We start from the raw sequence: 21334 nt of genomic DNA on the forward strand, positions 1-21334 counted from the left end.
GTTCCTATCAGGCAGGCTGTGGAGACTCAGAAAGGGAGTCCGATATGGTTTGTGGAACACGGCGGCTCTCCCGAGTTTCCACCGAGCTCCTAAAGGTCCACTGAGCTTTTTTGCAGGTGATGGATGTGTCGTGCGCTGTGGCGTCGCCGCATGTCCAACACACCCCTCAGTCTCACGTCCACACCCCCAGCCACGTTGAGCTTGTCCTTTTGTGTCTCTTTTGTGTGTTAGTCATGTTATCAACATGTGTTCCCACTCTACAAAACCTAGAAAAACAGAAGGAGAAGAAGAAGAAGAAATCAATCCTGTGTTTTTTTGGGAAACTTTTTTTAAAAAAAGGAAATGTCAGTTTATTGAGTTATTTGGTGGAGACGCAGGCTTTGAGGTCTAATTCAGCTCTGTAGCAGGCTCAGGCGCTTCAGGAGTAGGAGGATGGTTTGAGACTCGGGGAGCCAGTGAAAATGACAGCAAGGGTGATATACCACAGGGAGGACTAATTCCATCACCGCTACCACCCTACACAGAACACTGAGAAATATTTCAGTAGCCAAGTGTCTGCTTCATAAAGTATGGAGTGCTGTTATAGGAAAATAATGTACTCTATGACAGGGAATTGTGACGAAGCGGACCTACTGGTACCATCCCCAAATTGATTATTTTTCAATAACAAGTGATTTATTCCTTTTATACAGGACCGCAACAACTTTCCAACATTTTTTTTTTGTAAATGAAGGACCAACACATTGCACATTGTATTAGTTTATAGTTACATTTATCGTTGTGGAATGCCTGTATAAGAAGTTAGTTCCTTTTATCAGTTATGTTTATAGCAGCTATAATTTTTTTTTGTTTCCTCACCAGCCTTTTTCTCCTTCTCTTGAAGCACAACGATGCAAAGAAATTGTAGCTTGTCATGAGGAACTAAACAGCGTGTTACTTTCTGTCACCCTGAACATCCTGCGGCCGAAAATATATAAGGCTTTTCCCCTGTGATATTTTCACAACACCAAAAGCAAACTGGACATAGATCTCGATGCCTATGGAGCTGTCTCTGCCACCAACAAATCTACTCCTTCTTGTTACTAATGTGTATTCCATAACTTCCCTCAAACTTTACTTCAGAACAGCTGTTTCAGACATTTGACCTTGAGGTGACCTTGGCCCTGTTTGGACCTTTTCTTTAGTCTTCAGACCTGATTTGAAGATAGTAGCATCATATATACGCTATCTATTTACTTTTCATAATGTTTTTAAATATCTTCTTGCTATAAATGGTCCTTTTTTTTTGTTTGAAATTTTTGCACCTCATTGCACTACTGTTGTGGGTGTAGTTCTGACCTGTTGTTCCCCCAGTGCTACAGTGGCCTTCACCTCCAGGGTGAGGGACATCAGGGGGCGGGGCTAATAAGGGCGGTTGGCATCCTTTGGCCTTTTGAGCTGTACTTTGAGTCTCTTCATGCCGATCTGGAAGCCATTCATGGACTGGATGGCAGCCTGGGCACTGGCTGGGTTATCGAAGCTCACAAAGCCTGAAGACAAGATGCAGGGAAGGAGGAGGCGGAGAGAGACAGAAAGGACAGCAGGTTAAGACATGCCTTTTGAATGAGACTAGATAGAAGAGGTGGAATGGATGGTTAGGATGATCCAAATGAGATCGAAGGCTGAGAAAGAGACAGAAAGAAAGAGACACCCATGATGGAGTAAAGATGAAACAGTGAAAGGAGCATGGACCACAGTTACTCGAGTCACATGACCTCAGGAGAACGTTAACATTTAACAGCTAGGCACAAAACCAGTCCATACAGCACAACAGCATACACACTCATATCAATAGCCAACGACACAGGAACATGCAATCCTACAAAACAATATGCATTAAGACCAAATCATTCAGAACGGAGAGTTGTTTATGTCTTGCTTGGATAGAATCTCTTCCGAACTTAGTGTATGATGCACTACAAACCGGGTGCTTTGCTCAGTAACAACTGCTTAAGCATGAGAAACTGGTATGTATAGGATGCTTAAATCAGAAGAAATGTCTGGATTTTCTTTCAACATTAATTCAGATGTTTGGTAACTGCTTTAATGTTTGAGTTCATGATTTAGCTCTTAAAAAAATCTTTATATAAAAGCTTCAAATTTATTCAAAGGAATCATGCATTTAACTACTGAAAAATGATTTACTGAGAGATTTTTCTCAAGATTTCTTTGCTGATACTTTTATGTGGATTTTACTGTTAAATTAGTAGCAGAGTTTAGATTTGCAAATAGATATGCTAATGGCATGAGAAAATCAGGATCATTCGACTTCAAATTAATTTCTTAAAAATTAATCATTTACTTTCAACTTATAATCCGTGTAACAGGAATTCAATTTCCAAACTAGGCTTGTTTCAAAATATCACTGAAAATAAAAGGAAGACAGCATTTCTTCTTTAGAAAATATGGATGATGCAGCATCATTCCAAATTTTTCATAGGGGTGAGTCTGTTCAGGTAACACAGGTGAATAAAAGTGATCTAAAATCCACAATTTGCAATACATATAATGTATAAAAGATGTTGCAAGCACAAGCTACACTGCTTAACAAATTAACGCACATTAATCAATATTTTAATGGTTATAATTAAAGGTATTAAAGTGTATTACAGTGAATGTGACAGGCATTAAAATGTTTTTTTTTTTTATATACATTTAAACTTCTAAGTTGTTGTGAAGGTCGCTTTACCTATATTTAAACTGTCCTTTACGTTTATTTGTACATGCATATTTATGAATGTAATATCAGTAGGACACGTACAGCACCCCGATCGTGGAATCACCCTGATACGGCCTTCAATATGACATGATGTGATTGCTGTGCTCAGCTTTATTAAGAAACTCCGCAGTTGGTGCAGTATGTATTTCAGAGTAAGGGAGGTACAACTCAGAATAAATCAGAATTCTGACAGAGATATACCTCAGCACCTTGGCATGGTTAAGAGCTGTGCGCAGCAGCTCTGCCGTGAAAGTAGCAGCATAGCCAGGGAGCTGATAGATTTATTGGAAGCACCCACACGTTAAAGTGTTTACATTTTTGGCAAGATCAGAGCAAAAGTCTTAGGTTAAGATTAAAGATGTCTGGTATAATCATCCTGGGCCAAGTATCCCACAGATGATTAAGATATTCTGAAGAGATGTCAAACTACGAGACCTTTTGAAGGTTTGGGAGGTTATGGGTCACACATCTGGTGTTATAGTTTGGGTTGGAAAGTTAAGTTTGGCGTTAAGGTTAAGGAGGTTTGGGAATTGGTCATGGTTGGGATTTGGGTTGCAGGGTATGGGTTTGGCATTTGAATGTTGGATTTATTATTTAGGATTGTGGTGTTGGGTTCAACCTAGCCTTAGGGTATTGTAGGGGAGGGGGGTTTAGGGGTCGGAAAAGGTTGCTAGAAGATAGTCTGCAACTGTGGAGGGAATGAAGAATATTAAATAAAATCTCTTATAAAAAATTGAGTGTTAGGTGTTAGATTTAGGGTTTGGATGCTGGGTTTTGGAGTTGGGATGGAAGGTCTGTTTGTAGGATTTATGGTTTAATTTTTTTTGTGGATTAGGTTAAGCAATAAGTTTTAGTTTGGGGGTTTGAGGTGTTGGATTTGGGAAATAGGGTTTGTGGTTTAAGGTCTTACTTTTGGGGTTTGAAGTTTTTTGGTTGTGGTTCAAGGTCTTACTTTTGGGGTTTGAAGTTTTTTGGTTGTGGTTCAAGGTTTTAGTTTTGGGGTTTGAGTTTGGAGTATTGTTTTAGTTTGGGGTTGTTGGGTTTGAGGTTGGATAAGGTTGTTATTTTGGCATTTAGGTTTGGAAACTATAAAATACTTCTTTGACTCTGTATAAGGACAGTAGATTAGTCTTACAACTGTTGTGGGAAACACCTGCATATTATGTGAGTGACTAAACTATATATTCTTGAAAATATTCCAGATTTTCAAGAGAATTGCAACAATTTAAGTTAACATTAGGGCTATAGCAAAAGCTGGCAGTATTTACACTGGGCAAAATTATAAACTTGTACAAAAAATAGCGTATATTTTGACTGTATCTCTAAAACAGATCAAATTTAGGAGTTTGTTTTGTCTAAATTGAGTGAACCATAAAAAAAGACAATTTATTCTGCATATAACAGAAACCTATGCAAAGTTTCTCAGTGAAACAAAACCACCTTCATTGCTAATATATCAATATAAAGCTCCAAAGCTAAAAACTTGAACCTTTTCTCCCTCCATTTCGCTCAATTTCTGCCGTTGTAGCTTAGTCAGTATTTCAGCACCTCACGTCTCAGCAAAGTGTCCTAGTAACTATAGGGCTTTATATTAAGCTCAAATCAAGTAGCGCTGTGTTCGTTCATGCATATACTGCCTCTGATAAGTGAATCAGCCAATGGAGCCAGAGATAGTGTTCATTTGAATATAGATACTCATTTTTGTTACAAGTAGGGCACATCAAAACATCTCGCACCCTCAGCAAATTTCCTCTTTCCAGTCCAGTGTTCCTCACTGATCACTGAGTTAAATCCACTGCCTCGTCTCGTGTGTCGTGATTTTTTTTATTTATTATTATTAATATTTTTGAATTATTATTGTTTTTTTAATTTTGGGAGTCTCGTCTCTATTTTCTAAAACCTTAGCTGTGGTAGAGAAATGAGGTCAAAACATTAGTAGTGAGAGAATAAGAATGATAGTAATCTTTGCAGGTGTTTTATCATTTTTACCCACCAAAGCATTTACTTTGGTTTGTCGCCCGATCCACAAACACTTTGGAGGAGATGACATTACCGAAAGGCAGGAACATCTGCATCAGCTCGCCATCCCCAAACTCCTGAGGGAGGTGGTAGATGAACAGGTTACAGCCTTCCGGCCCTGCGGAGTGGCACAGAGATGGAGGAAGAAAGATAGACAGACAGGTAGAGATGAAGCCGGGAAAGAGAGATTTTGAAGTGAGACAAAAGGTGAGCGGGATAAAGCGGGGATTGGAAGAAAAGAGAGAATATATTGACATGAGGAGAATGAAGAGGAGGCGAGGGCAGACAAGAAGACATAAAAGGAGAAATTAGAATAAGCAGCCTGGATAGCAGGCAGAGTGAAAGAGAGAGAGAGAGAGAGAGAGAGAGAGAGAGCTTGAAAAGGATAAGACAGTTCTATCAATTCTATCAGTTTTCTGTTTCCACACACACATATTTTCTACAATCTTAAAATATGATCTTGAAATAGCAGCTATAACTCAATTCATCAGTACTGTTCAATATGAGGAATATTTTCACTTTTCCTTCAATACAGTTAGACAAGCTTTATTCTCTTAACCAGAAAAGTGATGAATTGCTTCAGTATGGTGTGGATAATATTAGCTTATGATATTACACGAAGCAAGGGCATCTTTCACCACAGCAGCCACTGGAGGGAGGCATAGCCACAGGCACCTTCGTAATTGTGTAACATCAGCAAATCCAGCTGATGCCTGTTCGCTAAACAAACATTCGGTTTAATCGTAGAGTATTTCACGTAAAGTTGCAATAAAGCTGCATCTTTCACTTAAACCTTCACAATCTTAGCAGTGCAAATTGATTGGCTGATGTTCCAAAAGACCAGTCATGAGTAGTATATACTGTATATCGATACCATTGTGGTCAGACCAAGTGCAAGTATTTTCTTCCCAGATCTGGAAGTGAGGCAGCTCACCTCATGGACACTGTGTGGCTTTAATGAAATAAAGTCTTACAATAGTAATTCAAATACATATTGTAGTTTATTATTCAGACTAGAATAAATAGAACAGATAACAAAACTGCACCACCAACTGATGAACAAAGCTATACAGTAATGCTTGCTAAAGTTGGAAACTACAACCTCCATTTTTATCTAGTAAAATAGCAAGGCATGAATACTTTGAAGGTGGAAAAATTAGATTTTTTTCCCCTATCCCGACTGTTTTTCATGCTAATAGACGAGAACAGAATCAAATAGATGTGAGATATGGATATTGAAATGTGACACTGCTCACAGTACATATTATCTGATTAAATTTTCATATAATTTATTACGACATTTGACTGACTGGGTTAAGTTTTTAATCCGGTTCAATTCACAATGTCAGCAACAGCAAAATCATGTTGAAATCATGCCAGAAGCTATAATGCAAGCCCAGCATTGGAGTTCCTGTAGACAGAAATGCACAGAACAGGCAATCTCACCTTCTCTCTGCTGCTGGGGGATTATAGGAGGAGGCTGAGGAAAGGCCTGGCTGATCTGTCCGTATGCAGCTGGGTAGGCTGCTGAGACACACACATATGTCGATGTGTCAGAACCTATATTTACACACGCATCTGTCATGAACACAGTGTCGCGTATACGACATAAACTTCCACTACGGCTAACACTTGTTGATTACGAGCATGCATGAACGGACAGAGCAGCCTCTCTTGCTGAGTGACAGACCTGCATATTGCTGGACTCCTGCATACGCCTGCTGAAGAGGATCAGCTGCTGTGGGACTCTGGGCTGGAGAGAGAGAGAGAGAGAGAGGGAGAGAGAGAGAAAGGTCATATACAGGCCAGGATGTAAAAGCTTTTGTGGACAAATTGGTGTGAGCATGCAAACTTGGGGTCAGTGCCGCCTGTCCTTTTAGGGGAACGTATATGAGGCATGCACAAAAAAACCCCACTTTTATATATTTCATTTGCATATTCCATGAATTGTCATGATTTGCTTATCAAAATATGTTACATGAATATGATCGCCAAGAACAAAGATGTCCGAGAAAACGAAGGATAAAGTGTGGGCGGGACAAACAATAATGAGCAGTGATTGAGAAACAGGATTGGTCATTAGGAAACGACGGTGATCTGTGGTTCGTTTCTGAGAACAGTCCTGATCAGTGATTGGTCAGTGGGCTTAGCACACTGGTGTTGAGTCAAAGGAACTTTGCTGTGTCTACTTGTTGAAGTCACTTGGCTGTTTTTTATTTTTTATTTCAGTTGCTAAAGTAAACATATCGAGCAATAAAGTCCCTAAGTTGGCAACACTGCATGGAGTCAGTGAGTTCACTCGCATCCCCTCCCCACACTTACTCTCACTCCATCCCCAAACAATTAAGCTGTAGGAAGGATCTTGAGCTCTGGCAAAGTTTCCCCAAAGTGAGAGAGAGCTGGATTGGCAGCCACAGTGTGCATGGAGAACAATATACATCTACACCTCCACACTACACATCAATCCACCCTGAGCTCCTGCGGCAATATATGCACTGCTATATCACTCTTCATTAAGCACGACGCAACGTGGCTGAAACTGCAGTATCCACTTCCTCGGCTTTTAGGTAAAGCTCACTTGCCCGGTTTAAAGATCCGCGAACGTGCGCTGACATATGAGATCAGGGAAGCGGCTCTAAAGCATGCTGATCACATCAGTTCTAGCTATTACCTCAACAAATTGAATGGTGTCAAATCCCACAATGCCTTGCATGCATGCATACTATAAGCAGTGACTATGCAGTAATGAGCCAAACGCTATCGAATAACACTAACACACTACAGACAGGAACTTGTGCGACGTCGACGATGTACAAACACCCATAGACACAAAAGACATCACACTACAAGACAAGACGGACAGAGGACAAAGAAAAAAAAAGATGAAGGCGTTCTGGTACCTTCAGATAGAGAAGAGAGGAAACAGCTTCCCTGTACACCAAAACAACTCCGCTGAGCGACGCCCAAGCCGCCCTTCTCCGAGTCTTCCCTAAAAACCACCTCCTGCAACACTGAGACACAGCCAGGAAACACAAATTGAATTTCTGCCAGATTGAGACGCAACATGCACACTTTAAAACTCAGCTGCATTTCCGTGTGTGTGTGTGTGTGTGTGTGTGTAGCTCCACTACAGCTATACTTCCTGTATACATTTGGGAAAGAACAAGTCTGCTCTGAGAGCTCACATACGGAGAATAAAAGCCAGGAAGTGATGATGAACAAAAATAAACAGTGTGTTTAATTATGCTAGCTGAAGTAAAAGTAATTATCCAAAATGATATCACGTAAAAGAGCAGGGAAACTCATTTTAAAATCGGGAATCTCATTTTAAATGGAACAAGGAGCGAGCAAAAAAAAAAAAACAAGGTTATGAAAGGGATAAATATGCTTTTATGATTCAGTTTTCGTTCTCTTTCTCGTCTAGTCCACCCAAGGAAATAACTGTTATCTTCAAGCTCATTTTGTGTGTGTGTGTGTGTGTGTGTTGGGCAAGTATGTTAGATTATCCTTAATCAATTATTGATTGTATCTACTATAAACACAATATTATTTACAACATTAGCATGCAACAAGTCTGCTAGTTTCTACATATCAAGCTTCTGTGTACATTTTCTAGCTTGGAAATTTCCCCTCCTATAGGAACAAGGTTGCTCATTCTTGCCCCCTTCACTTATAGACATGAAAAGTTAAAGGAGAAGGCTCTTGAACATCCATTTTTTTCTGTAGTGCTTATCCTACATAGGGTCACGGAGAGCCTGGAGCCTATCCCAATCTCGAGTGGGATGCGAACCTACACCCACACATTACAGTGCAGGTGTTTGGACTGGGGAAGGAAACCAGAGTACTCGAAGGAAACCCCGAAGCATGGGAAGAACATGCACACTTCACACACAAATCACACTGGTGTTTCACGATACTGGAATACGAGGACTCTGAGAATGACAAACTGCTGGTTTAAGACTATTGCTTGTGGAAGAAAAAACATGTATAACATTGGATATAGCTGTGGCTGAATTCTGGCCAAAATGTTGTGGTGGGTTTTAGGGATTTCCAAACTACATCAAAACAAGAACACCTTAGAGATGCTTTGTTCATGTTTAGCAAAAGTCTCCTGTAGTCTACTGTAATTTTACCTCATAAAGGTTTACATTTTTTTTTTTAACTTTTTTTAATGAACTGTTTGTTCAAAATGTTTCTCTGGAAACTTTATCATTAGAGCAACCAAATACATATAGATAGAAACAACCTTATTGTACAGGTACATAGCAACGAAATGCCGTTTAGCATCTACCAGAAGTGCAAATAGAAGAAACTGTAGAAGTCCTGCAAATGAACAAGTGTGTATATATACCTGGGTATGGGTGGATCCCGTTGGTGAACACGGCCTCAGCGGGGGGCTGGCCGTTGGCTTGTGGAGGAGGCAGTCCTGTGAAACCGTTAACACTGATTGGAGAGGGGATGCTGGTCACCGTGGGAGCAGTAATGCCAGGGGGCGTGCTTCCTCCTGAGAAAAAAATAAAAATAACATGTCTCATGAAACAATACCTTTTACTCTCCTAACAAACTCTCTTTCCTCTAACTTTCATTTCGGATAAATTCAGTTTAGTAATGAGCAAACAAAAATAACAGCTGTGGAATAATACTCAAAACTTTAATAATAAATAAATAAATAAATAAATAAATAAACAAACACACACATACTAATTAAACAAACCGGTGATAAAATCCTGGCAATAATAGCAGAGCCCTGCACAGAGCTAGAATTAACAATTAATTCATAATTAAAAAGACATTTCATCTTTAAAAGCTAAAGTATTTCTTGTTTATGGTAACTGGTTCATTAGGAAGCAGAAGCTAATTGGGCATAAGGTAAAAAAAAAAAAAAGTGCACTTTATTTGTATTATAATAAACAGAGATGATAATAAGTAAGTAAATAAATGAATTCATGCTTTATAATGAATATTTGGACAAAACAAGATGTGCTTGTTGAGAGTGTTGGTGTGTGTGTATGTGTGTGTGTGTGAGGACTCACCTGACGTGGGGGTCATGGGGGCTCCTGGCAGGCCATTGATGGTGGCCATGTGCTGCATCTGAGCTGCAGCGAATGCAGCCATAGGACTGAGGTACGCTCCCTGTCCTACAGACGCCATCAATGCTGCCTGCTGCTGCACCTAATAGCAATCACACACACACAGGTCCAAATCATATAATATAATAATATATAATAATAATATAATAAAACTAATCAACAGCAGTGTGACGTGACATCAAGCACAGATACTTTTTCCTCCATTTTTTATTTTCCATGACAGAATCTTTCCATTATTTAGGAAAGTGTCGTTATGGCAGAAAACCTATTGACTGTTACAAGGTTCAAGATTCAGGATACAAAGTACTGATACTGGAGACTACTTTTATAAATATTAATCAAACATCTCCTTATGGAAAGCCTGTGAATGAGCCGTTACCATAGAAACAATATTGCATTAATGTAAATTTGTGAAATGTTCTGACCAATCAGATTTGAGAATTTAAAAGTGCCGTGGAATAATATTATACAATATAATAGAATGTAATAGAATTCATACAGTATATAGTGATATTTATACAAAATAAAAAATACAGTATAACAATTCATATACTATTAAATAATAACTAATGAATATACACACAGGACTGTGGATGGGAGCAAGTGGGTAACGAAATACACACAGATGGAGTGTGTGTGTGTGTGTGTGTGTGTGTGAGAGAGAGAGAGAGAGAGAAATAGACAGAATGTGTGTTTGTGTATGTGTGTGAGACAGAGGGAGGGCTCTTGCCTGTGCGTAAGCTCCATACGCTCCAAACTGCAGGGCCATAGGATTGAAGATGCCCATCTGACCAGCCATCTGCTGCATGCGCCGAATGGTGCGTTCTTTATCTGTGTCTGCAAACTTCACAACCAGACTGGAAGAGGCACCCTAAAACACACACACACACACACACACACACACATAGTCAGTAATATAATCCAGATGGAACGCATCTTCTATCCCAGCTGAGGTATACTCGGTACTCACAGGCATGGTTTGGCTGCCGTGGAGTGCGCTGATGGCCGCCTGAGCTTCTGCATGAGAGGAGTACTTCACAAACGCACAGCCTGGTAAAGCCAGGAAACACAAACACACACACACACACACCACTTACTACTGACTGTGTTTATGCATGCTGGGAATATTACGAATAGTGCTAGCAATATGCAAGGGTTTTCATATAAAGGGATTGTTGTCTGTGATATTGTTATTATTATTATTATTATTATTATTATTATTATTATTATTATTATTATTATTATTATTAATAATAATAATAATAATAATAATAAAACCTAAGCTATAATAAGAAAATGTTTAAACATTATATGAAGTAGAAATTGAATAAAAAACATTATGTTTTACATACAAAAGCAATTAAGTGTAAAAGGATTACAATACTTTAAGAGTGATAAACTAATTATATGATTTTTTTTTAAATTATTTTTTCCACCAAATTGAATCTTGGCTAATTCTCACCCAGCAGCCAGCTCTCCAAGGTTTGCTTCCACTGAGACATGGAAAGCCAGTCTGTTTTTTCAAATTATTCATGGTATGTCCTTTGGGGGGAGAGCACTATCTATAGCCTATAACCTATAAGCTGACAGGTGATCATGATTGGCTAGTGTCGCTGTGACTGACAGGGAAGAGCGGACATTGCCCAAAGAGCATGGCCAATTTTGCTCTCTCTGACTCGCAGCCACAGATGGCTGTGGCATCGTCAGGATTTGGATAACTGCACATAGTGTCTAACCTTTGCTGTTTCCATCAGGGCCTCGGAGAATGGTGCACTCCTCGATGCTGCCGAAGGCCTCAAACAGGCGCCGCACGTCGTCCTCGCACTGCTGCTTGTTCAGCATGCCCACAAACAGCTTTCTGTCTTCTGAAAGAGAATGAGCAAAGGGCTCGCCGTGAGAAACAGTCGGGCTCCATGCATAAGAATACAGTCGAACAAACACCGCCTCCTGAATGCAAACGCTCTCTTCCGGTGTTTACCGTGTCGCCACTGGAAGAGCAAAGGGTTTAGGATAACTTTCTGTTTCTGCTGCAAAGTTTTCTGACTCATCGTCTGAGCTTGTACTGAATGGAAAGTGTTATTACATCACAAAAAATGTAAGAGCCAATCATCTAATTTGTAAACGAATATGCAAATCTAATATTATAATCTAATTAGCATATAGTATAGTATAGTACCTGTATTTCCTGATGCTGTATAATTGCTTTCTCCATGAAAATCAAACATTTAATGATTTCTTTTCTTTTCTACAACTTAGAGGACAGTTTACATAATCTAAGCTAGACGACAACGTTTTTTATTTTAGCAAAAGCATGCTGTTATATAACAAGGAAAATGTCTGAACATTGATATAAACATTGAAACCATAAAACAATTCAGGTTTAGCATTAACAATCATAGCTATATTTTGTAATTATTATTTTTTTTTGCTTGAGATCAGGCTGGATCATCAAGACATCATCTTTTAAAGCATAATAATGTGCAAAACTGATGCAAATGCTTTTTGAATTTAATTTCCCTGAATTACAAGACAAGATTAATAAAAGCTCAGACAAGCTGTGACTCCTCGACGTTACCGAGTAAATCACGCAGGCTTTTTACTACACCGCGAGGCAGGGTAATGAAATGTGTAAGTACGAAGCGGATTCGGTGGAATCCTTCGACTTGTGGGCTTTACGGCTCTTTATTATTCATACTTTTATTTACATGATTATGAAGACGTTATTAAATCACAGATCCGGAGGAGAGAGGAAGGAAAAAAGCTGTGTTGTTTTGTGCTAAATATTTTTATCCTAAAGGCAAATCTTGAAACAAAGGACAAGCTGAAGATTTTTTTAGTTTATGCAGGAAGATGATGAAATTAAACACACACAGAGACTCACACACACACACACACACTAACATCTGCTTAACTGTTGATGTGTGGAGATTGTTCATGCAAGTAAGTAAAGATAATTAAATAAATAAAGTGAAGACATTTCCCAGGTTTTAACCCTACTGGACCTAAAACTTTACACAGACACACACAAAAAAAAACAGACATATATAATAGATACCATACACCGAGCAAGCAAAACATTATGACCACTGACAGGTGAAGTGAATAAGACTGATGATCTCCTCATCATGGCACCTGTTAGTGGGTGGGATATATTAGGCAGCAAGTGAACATTTTGTCCTCAAAGTTGATGTGTTAGAAGCAGGAAAAATGGACAAGCGTAAGGATTTGTGCGAGTTTGACCAAGGGCCAAATTGTGATGGCTAGACCACTGGATCAGAGCATCTCCAAAACTGCAGCTCTTGTGGGGTGTTCCCGGTCTGCAGTGGTCAGTATCTATCAAAAGTGGTCCAAGGAAGAAACAGTGGTGAACCGGCGACAGGGTCATGGGCGGCCAAGGCTCATTAATGCACATGGGGAGTGAAGATCCAACAGACGAGCTACTGTTGCTCAGATTGCTGAAGAAGTTAATGCTGGTTCTGATAGAAAGGTGTCAGAATACACAGTGCATGATGGGTGAGGCCTGTTTTGACAGCAAAAGGGGGACCAGCACAATATTAGGCAGATGGTCATAATGTTATGCTTGGTCAGTGTATACCATACACTAATATATACTGTAGACTGATATATATGTGCCTTATTTAATTAAAAAAAAGAGTGTTTATTAACTGTTTTACCACAACACTATTAGATTCTTGAATCTGATTGGTCAGAAGGTATTACAATAGTAAGCAGCTCTTACAATAGTAATGCAAATCACAGCTACCTTTACACAGGATGCTCTAATCTGAGTCTAATAATAAACAGAAAAAAATATTGACTAAGAAAATGCATAATAGCTGATCATTTTTTGGAATGAGTCTCCAGTGTCAGTCTGATATAAACAGTTTTCCCTGTACTCTCTCTTTCCTTTTCTGGTTAGTCAAAAATACAGCTTGTTGTGTTACCGGTGGTTACTTTTTACAACCATAGTGAGCAGAAAAGCATCTCAGAAGGCAAATCTTGAAGTTAAAGGACTACAACAGCAAGAATATCACATCGATTACACCACAGGTGTTCCTGCCAGCTTAGAACAGGTATTGGAGGTTATACAGTGTACACAGGCTCACCAAACTGAACAGAAAATTGAAAAGCCTCGCTTGATCTTTTTCCTTCTTGAACTGCCGAGGATCGCTTTTCTGCTCAACGCTGATGTAAAGAGTAGTTGTTTAAGTTATTTAACTGCTGCCATCCTGCAAGTTTTAACCAGTTTAATCTCTAAGCTGACTGCAGGATGAATGTTTGGAATGTTTTTTGCACCATTCTGTGTAAGAGAAAAAACCCCACAAAGGATCAGCCGTTTCTGAATGCCGGACTGGTATCATGGAAAAAAATCACCGAAATCGGATATTTTTTCCTCATTCAGATGTTTGATGTAAACATTAAATTAAACTCTTGATTTGTATCTTCATTATTTGGTGCACTGTACTGATCTTGCATGAATGAGTTCCTAATAAACTGGACAGTGAGTGTACATACACTACAGTACTAAATTTCATGCTTGGCTTATTTCTATCTTGACGACGATCCTGTCTGAACTCTTCATCATCTCGATTCCTCCCTGTGCCTTCACTCTCACTGACCTCCAGCTTCCTGCCTCCGTCTGACCATCATGGCTATGCTGGTGGGGGTCTGCACTGGGCAGCGAGAGGCATCAAGGGGCTTTTCAGAGGCACGGGGTGACTTTAAAGGCCTAAGTGCTGGATATATTTGGTGGTCTGATAGGGCAAAGTGCAGAGACAATTCACCTGTCAAGTGTGAATAAGAAAAGATGGTCTCAGTTCGAGAGGGACGGGGAGAGCTGTTGCTGGAGGGAGAGGATGGAGGGAATAGGTGCATCTGTCTCTAATTCTCTAGTGGGCTTGTCTCATTCTGAAGCCATCCATCCCACTTAGGCAAAAACAAGTCCAAAAATAGAAAAGAAGACAAACCTATTCCTGATCAAAACAGCTACCTGTCCCCATCCTCTCTCCACATGTGGACCACTAACTCCATTATTATTATTATTATTATTATTATTGTTATTATTATTATTATTATTATTATTATTATTATTATTGTTATTATTATTTATAATTCAACCATCCATATTAATTGTAGAGAAGGTTCACCCCTTTTTTCTTGGTTGAGCTGAACTTTCTTTCTTTCTTTCTTTCTTTCTTTCTTTCTTTCTTTCTTTCTTTCTTTCTTTCTTTCTTTCTTTCTTTCTTTCTTTCCTTCTTTGCCCATCAACAGATCCTTCCGTCCTTCCTTCCTTCCATCCTTCCTTCCTTCTTCCCGTTCTCATTGCTCTTTCTTTCTTTACACTACTACCTTCTTACCTCCTTATTGTATTTTTAATTAAAAGTATGATATTTATTTATGTTTGTTTGTTTGTTTGTTTGTTTCTTTCTTTCTTTTCATCTGTCCTACACTACTACCTTCCTTCTTACCTCCTTATTGTATTTTTTAATTAAAAGTATGATATTTATTGATGTGTAAATTTTTATAACACATTCTCTTCCCCTCTTTTACTCGTATGTGATTGTGATCAGTGACTTTTGTAGCTACTGCTTATGAGTTTAACTTCATACGTGTCTTTTTCATCCCTCAGTCTGAGTGACTGCATTGTGACAAGGATTTGTAGCAATGCTTCCTACAGAAAACTCCTGTATTCTCTCTCTCTCTCTCTCTCTCTCTCTCTCGCTCTCTCTCTCTCTTTCTGTTTGTGGGTTTGTAGCACTTCTGAGTACATTTACATTTACATTTATTTCTGTGGCAGACGCTTTCATCCAAGGAGACTTACAAGTGAGGCAGAACACAATCCGAGCATCTTGCTGTTAAAGGAGCTGACAGCGATACAAGTGCTGGCGAAATAGATTTCCACCAACCAGAAACCAGAGCAGGAAATTCACAGAGGGAAAGAGAGACAAATAAACAGATGAGGAAGAAATCAGAAGGGATTCGAGTAAAATAAAAACAGCGGTGGATTTTTGTCGCATACTACACTTACTCTCCTACCTTTAATTAAGAAACTTCTACTTTTAAAAGATTTCATTTGAGTATATTTCTTACTTCTGAGTAACAAAAAATGTGTCTTTGCTTCTGTATACGTACGATTTTTGTTACATGAATTGCCTGTATATTCAGCTTAGTTTGTTTTCTTCTGTCACGTTAGTGTTTGCACGGACTAGCATTAGCCTCAAGTCTTTCCATTTACAGACTTTTATTCCTTTTCATCATTGTCTCCTGTAAGTCGCTCGAGAGCCATCATTCTCACAGTGAAGCATAGCCAGGGGGTCCGTAATGGTTTTTTTTTTGGTTTTATTAGTGGAAATCACAAAGCTTTATTATTAAACCTATTATATTCATTGTTGCATTTTTATAGTTATTACCCTGGTAAATTGAATTGAATGGGTTTACTTCAAATCTCAATAACTCAAAGGCAGGTAGCCTATAAATAATGTCACTTTAATCATTAATAAAAAAACCCTGTTCTGCTGGTAGAACATTCCAGAACACAGACAAACACAAATTATTACCGCACTCCTTTAAATAATGAGCTGAACATTGGAATTAATAATGAATTATGTTCATAATAAAACAAATCTGTGCTAAGAGATCCTTGCACTGCAGTCTTTTCTTTATAGTGTGTAAAGTTTGAGAAACTAGTCTACAGATGGCTAAAGTGTCACTGGAAGTGTAGCTTCTGCTAATGCTTCCTCCATCTGTGCTAGTATAAAGTGATAGCTGCGTTAAATCGGACTGCACCTGAGGACTAAATATTTACTTAATTACAATTTACTTTAAAGTCCTAGTCTTAAAGTCCTTTCCTATAAATTTGCTCTGATTTCTGGTCAGCGGAGGTCCAAGAATTTCTATCTATCTATCTATCTATCTATCTATCTATCTATCTATATATATATATATATATATATATATATATATATGTATATATATATATATATATATATATATATATATGGAGTTAGGCACTAAAACTAAAAGGCAGAGGTGGAACTTATTTTGACTCACTTCTATGCCAATAAAATATTTACTAATATATAATACTCCTAATAAATAATAAGCGCCGAGTCTTCCATCACCTAAGGTATTTGTTTACGGCTTACGACTCTGAGCAGAAAGGCCGGCCCATCCTCCTTTAATACGCCGCCGTTTCTTTTGTCATAATTTAATGATTCGTTTTATGTGTCTTAATTTATGGGCTTGTACTGGCTTGCTTCCTTAAATTAATGCCAATGATATAAAAAACGACTGGGTTTCACACAGTGTTCTGGTGAACTAGCCACGGGGATGTGTTTTCGATTGAGACTCCAAAGTGACTCTGGAATTTGCTCTATATATAAAAAGCGCACTAATTCTCGCAAATGAAATAATATGCAGTTGAGAAGACGACATTCGTTAGACTTTTACATACATTTACACACCAGATTTTCACGCAGAATCTCTTGTGCAAAACACTCGTTTGAATGATTTCATCTATAAATCCTTTCGTACCCAGTTTGATGAATGAAGCCCAGTGCCATCTTAGAGGTGTACTTATGAGATCTACCTCTTATGGGAAGAGCATGGAATTGACTGCTCAGTCCATTTGCATTAAAATGTTTATGGAGCTTCAATCCAATACAGCTTTTTATTTATGAAGCCCGAATGCCAGCTAAATAAATGATTTAAGTGCTCTTAAACTACAGTACAGTGTTAATCAAACGTACATTTATAACTCTCTTACGGGGCACTGAGTGTTCCTTCTGTAACTTTTTTGTCAAGTGTTATGAATGTGCTGTTATTGAAAAAAAGCAAGACAGTATCCAGTATCTCACTCAGTCAGCTCTCTTCCATGTTAAAACACGCCTGCCAACTTTCCTAAAACCACCAGTAACATCTTAAGTGTTTTGACATATATCTTTCATAAATTCTCCAGCATCACTTTTCTGAAATGTTTATGCAATGCATCTGAATGTGTCATAAAGGCACTATGTAGCGTCTTAGAGCAAGTGCTCTCTGTCATTTCTACACTACAGAAGTGACAAATTACAAATCATATATATATATATATATATATATATATATATATATATATATATATATGTACGGTCAAGGAAACTCATCTGTCTACACCTCTGCTTTAAGAAAACCTGCATATATTTCATTTTTTTTTTAAAAAATGGAAGTTTTTATTTACAAATACATCTTGACTCGGTGTATAAAAAAGAACAAGTAGAAGGAATAAAAATCCCAGGCTTAACAAGCACAAGCTGTAAAAAAAAAAATGGCTGTAGGCTATGAATAAAGATCGGCATGGTTTTCATGGTCATGTTTATTATATTCAGATTTTATTTATCACATGTGAAATGAAATGTAAATTAAATCAATAATGCAGCAGTGTGTTGATTTAAGTGGAACTGGAAGGTGATCGTTAAATACAGTTTTCTCTCTTTTTTGTGTGTTTGGGGGTAAAAACAGACTTCATTTAGTTTTCAGAACTGCTGTGTATACGATGCCACAGTTTCACAATGAGAAGGTATGAAGGGGTTTCTCCGTGTGAAGGCCACCACGCATATAGAGAACATTTCCTTTATGCTCACAAATTACCTGAAGATCTTTTTTAAAAAATTATTTTCAGATTTTTAGAATAATCTTTTCAAAATTACTTGTCTGCCATCATGACAGATCATGATCTTGTCAATTGTACTGTAGTAGAGGCTTAATGTCCTCATGTCCTCCCTCTCTCTCTCTCTCTCTCTCTCTCTCTCTCTCTCTCTCTGTCATATATATATATATATAATGATTGATTTACCAGTAAATTCTATTTTTGCTTGTGGATAATTTAGATGTCTTATGTGATGATACATGTTTTAATTGAAATATTTGTACTTAACAAAAGAGTTCTGTGCTTATCCTGGGTTCTGACTTGGAAAAAAAAAAGTCTACCAAATGATGGAAATGTAATGCAAACTGTCCAACTGATATTTCCTTCGAATCTACAACGAATTCTAACTCAGGCGCCTTCCTCATCTTTTTTATTCAACAAAGATGAAGAGCAACGTGTGTATGTGATGCGGGTGCAGAGCGGTCCGGCCTCCTCTGGGTCCTGTAGCCCTGTCATCTCTGATCGAGGTGCGCCATTAAATATGACACTTACGATCGGGAGTCACCCTGACGGCCGTTGGTAATAGTGATGCTGATTTAAGACGACAGGGATGTACAAAAGAAAAGAAAAGAGAACGAGAAAAAGAGAAAGCGCTACCTCCTCTGCTCTCGCTGTCGGCAGGTTTCACCTGGATTGGCCTGTTCATCTGTGCGGCGAGAGAGGGATGGACGACGAAGGAGAGAAAAGACAGGGAGGGGAAGAGAGGGAGAGAAAAGAGAGAAGGAGCCAGATGTTAGATTTGAGAGCGAACATAAAGGGACAGGTGCAGCATTTCATACACATTTTATACAGTTCAGATATGTCTCAGTGATGATGCCTCAGTCGTGTGTGTGTGTGTGTAAGCAGGGATTTAGAGAGTTAGAAATAAAAGAGAACGACAGAGCGTGGGTACGCCATATGTCAAATACATACACATAGGCATGTGCTCGTGAGTGTCAACGGACAGCTTGGATTGTGATTTTGTGTGTGTGTGTGTGTGTGTGCTGGCTTTAATTTCCAGTCTGAGAACAGCGCCATGTGAAAGCCTCACGCCATTTAAAAGCGTTTCATTTTTCTGCCGTCACTCGTGGCAGGTTCCCAACCAACTCCACCTCAATAATACATGCACACCGCTGAGCGGTCGGCACCAATCAATTTTTAATAATGCCAATCGCCACGCTGCCAGAGGGGAGGGGCGGAGAGAGAGAAGGAGGAGGAGGAGGGCAGGAGGCGAAGAACTACGCTCCGCCACTGAACCCTGGCAGTGCAGCAGGAAAATGACAGGAGCGGAAAGAAAGAAAAGACAGAGCCAGAAGGGAAAAAGAGACTGCGTTGTAACACGTCTTTACCTGTGATTAACGTTAAAGGTGTGCATGTGTGTTTTGTGCATCATAGGAAGGTAGGAATATCGTATTAAATGACATCACAGTAAATTTTTTAACACTCTGATACAGAATCCAGTTTTGATAAATTGTATTCATTCTACTATATTCTATTTAGCCTTATTAAACTTATCACCTATATATATCTTTCTCTGCTTGGTTTGCCGCTGCTTCTGTTCGTTGTTGCTCTGTGGGACGAGTGGCTAAGAAAACCCATTTCACTAGATTACATCACATGTCTGTAACACTGCGCGTATGCGACAAATAAAGAACCTTGAAGCTTGTGATTCACAGAAACAAGTAGATGTTTGACTGGCAGCGTGCTAGCAAACGCAAGTCAAGCTGCAATGTACAAACTGCTTATTTTGACTGATCACCTTTAACCAGGACGTAATCACGTCTAGCTTGATGGGAGTGGTCTCTTTGAGGGTGACTCCGCCCCCATCCAGAGGGCACAAGGACTCGCTGTATGGTCGGGAAATGATTAAAATAAGACACTGTTGCGTAGCTTCTTGTGCATTTCTAATATTGATCAGTACTTTATTTTTAAATTACAGTTATTTGTCATATTTTCACAGTGATGCCTTGACAGAATTCAAATCTTTTTAGCATGAGTTTCACTAACTAACTTTCGCCAGTTTCAGCCTCCTGGTCTTTCAGGCCACACAGTGCTAATGGATTCTCCATTCTGATTGGTCAGAAGGTGTTTATAACTTTCTATAATAGCGACTCTGGCTTCAAGGTGTATGTCAGTGCCCTCTTCCTCTAACACACTATTACGGGAATGGAAGAGTTTCGAGTGTCAGTGCTTTGTAAAAGTCTACTTTTCCAACGTGAGAAATTCTTTACATCAACTCTCGCATCACACCACTACCTTTCGCTATGACAGCAAACCACTAAGGATCTTATTCCTTTAAAACAACAAAATCCTTATCACAATTAGATGTAGGATTTATTGTGCATCCATAGCACATTGCAAATGATTCCACATTGCAATAAATAACCCACAGTAATACAGTCAGACTGCACAAAGGCCACTGAGGTGCTTTCACTTAGGTCCGGTAGACATGAAAATGTCCCCCGATGGGAGCTGAATTAAGAAACAGACCCTTGGCCTTACATAAAGTTCACTTGTCATAATCTTACACACACACACACACACACACAGTCTGTTTTCGTTCTCCCCCTTCAGCTCCCTCCATTTTTGCCCTTAAAGCCCGGCGAACAATTTTAATGCATTTTGATGCATTATTTATTTTTCTCGTGCCTGCTGATAGCACAAGAGAAAAAGAGGGAGGGATGAGAGATGGAAAGAGACAGAGTGAAAGAAAGAGGGGAAGAGACAAAGACACGATTAAAGCAGGGTTCATTGGGAGAGAAACTAGGGAGCAGACCAAGGTCACACACACCAGTGGGTCAC

General features: G+C 38.9%; 1 protein-coding gene across 12 annotated transcripts in view; it reads right to left on the minus strand.

Moving 5' to 3' along the window:
• The window catches only part of celf4 (CUGBP, Elav-like family member 4), a 91065-nt gene that overhangs the window by 4170 nt on the left and 65561 nt on the right, over window positions 1–21334 (minus strand). Inside the window, exons 3-14 of one of the 12 annotated variants that reach the window (XM_058415238.1) lie at window positions 19151–19199; window positions 11604–11732; window positions 10838–10917; window positions 10598–10738; window positions 9811–9949; window positions 9129–9281; window positions 7678–7788; window positions 6468–6530; window positions 6224–6304; window positions 4812–4895; window positions 1339–1529; window positions 1–266 (exon numbers count right to left, since the gene is read on the minus strand). The exon at window positions 1–266 is cut by the window's left edge and continues 4170 nt beyond it. In XM_058415238.1, the coding sequence (XP_058271221.1) occupies window positions 1402–1529; window positions 4812–4895; window positions 6224–6304; window positions 6468–6530; window positions 7678–7788; window positions 9129–9281; window positions 9811–9949; window positions 10598–10738; window positions 10838–10917; window positions 11604–11732; window positions 19151–19199 (1158 nt within the window). In that variant the 3' untranslated portion in view covers window positions 1–266; window positions 1339–1401. Of the gene's footprint in view, window positions 267–1338; window positions 1530–4751; window positions 5100–6223; window positions 6305–6467; window positions 6531–7677; window positions 7789–9128; window positions 9282–9810; window positions 9950–10597; window positions 10739–10837; window positions 10918–11603; window positions 11733–19150; window positions 19200–21334 lie in introns of those variants that run through there. The other 11 variants (XM_058415237.1, XM_058415235.1, XM_058415236.1 and 8 more) reach the window with 11 other exon arrangements.

Source organism: Hemibagrus wyckioides, linkage group LG18, assembly GCF_019097595.1.
Source record: "Hemibagrus wyckioides isolate EC202008001 linkage group LG18, SWU_Hwy_1.0, whole genome shotgun sequence".
Taxonomy (NCBI): domain Eukaryota; kingdom Metazoa; phylum Chordata; class Actinopteri; order Siluriformes; family Bagridae; genus Hemibagrus; species Hemibagrus wyckioides.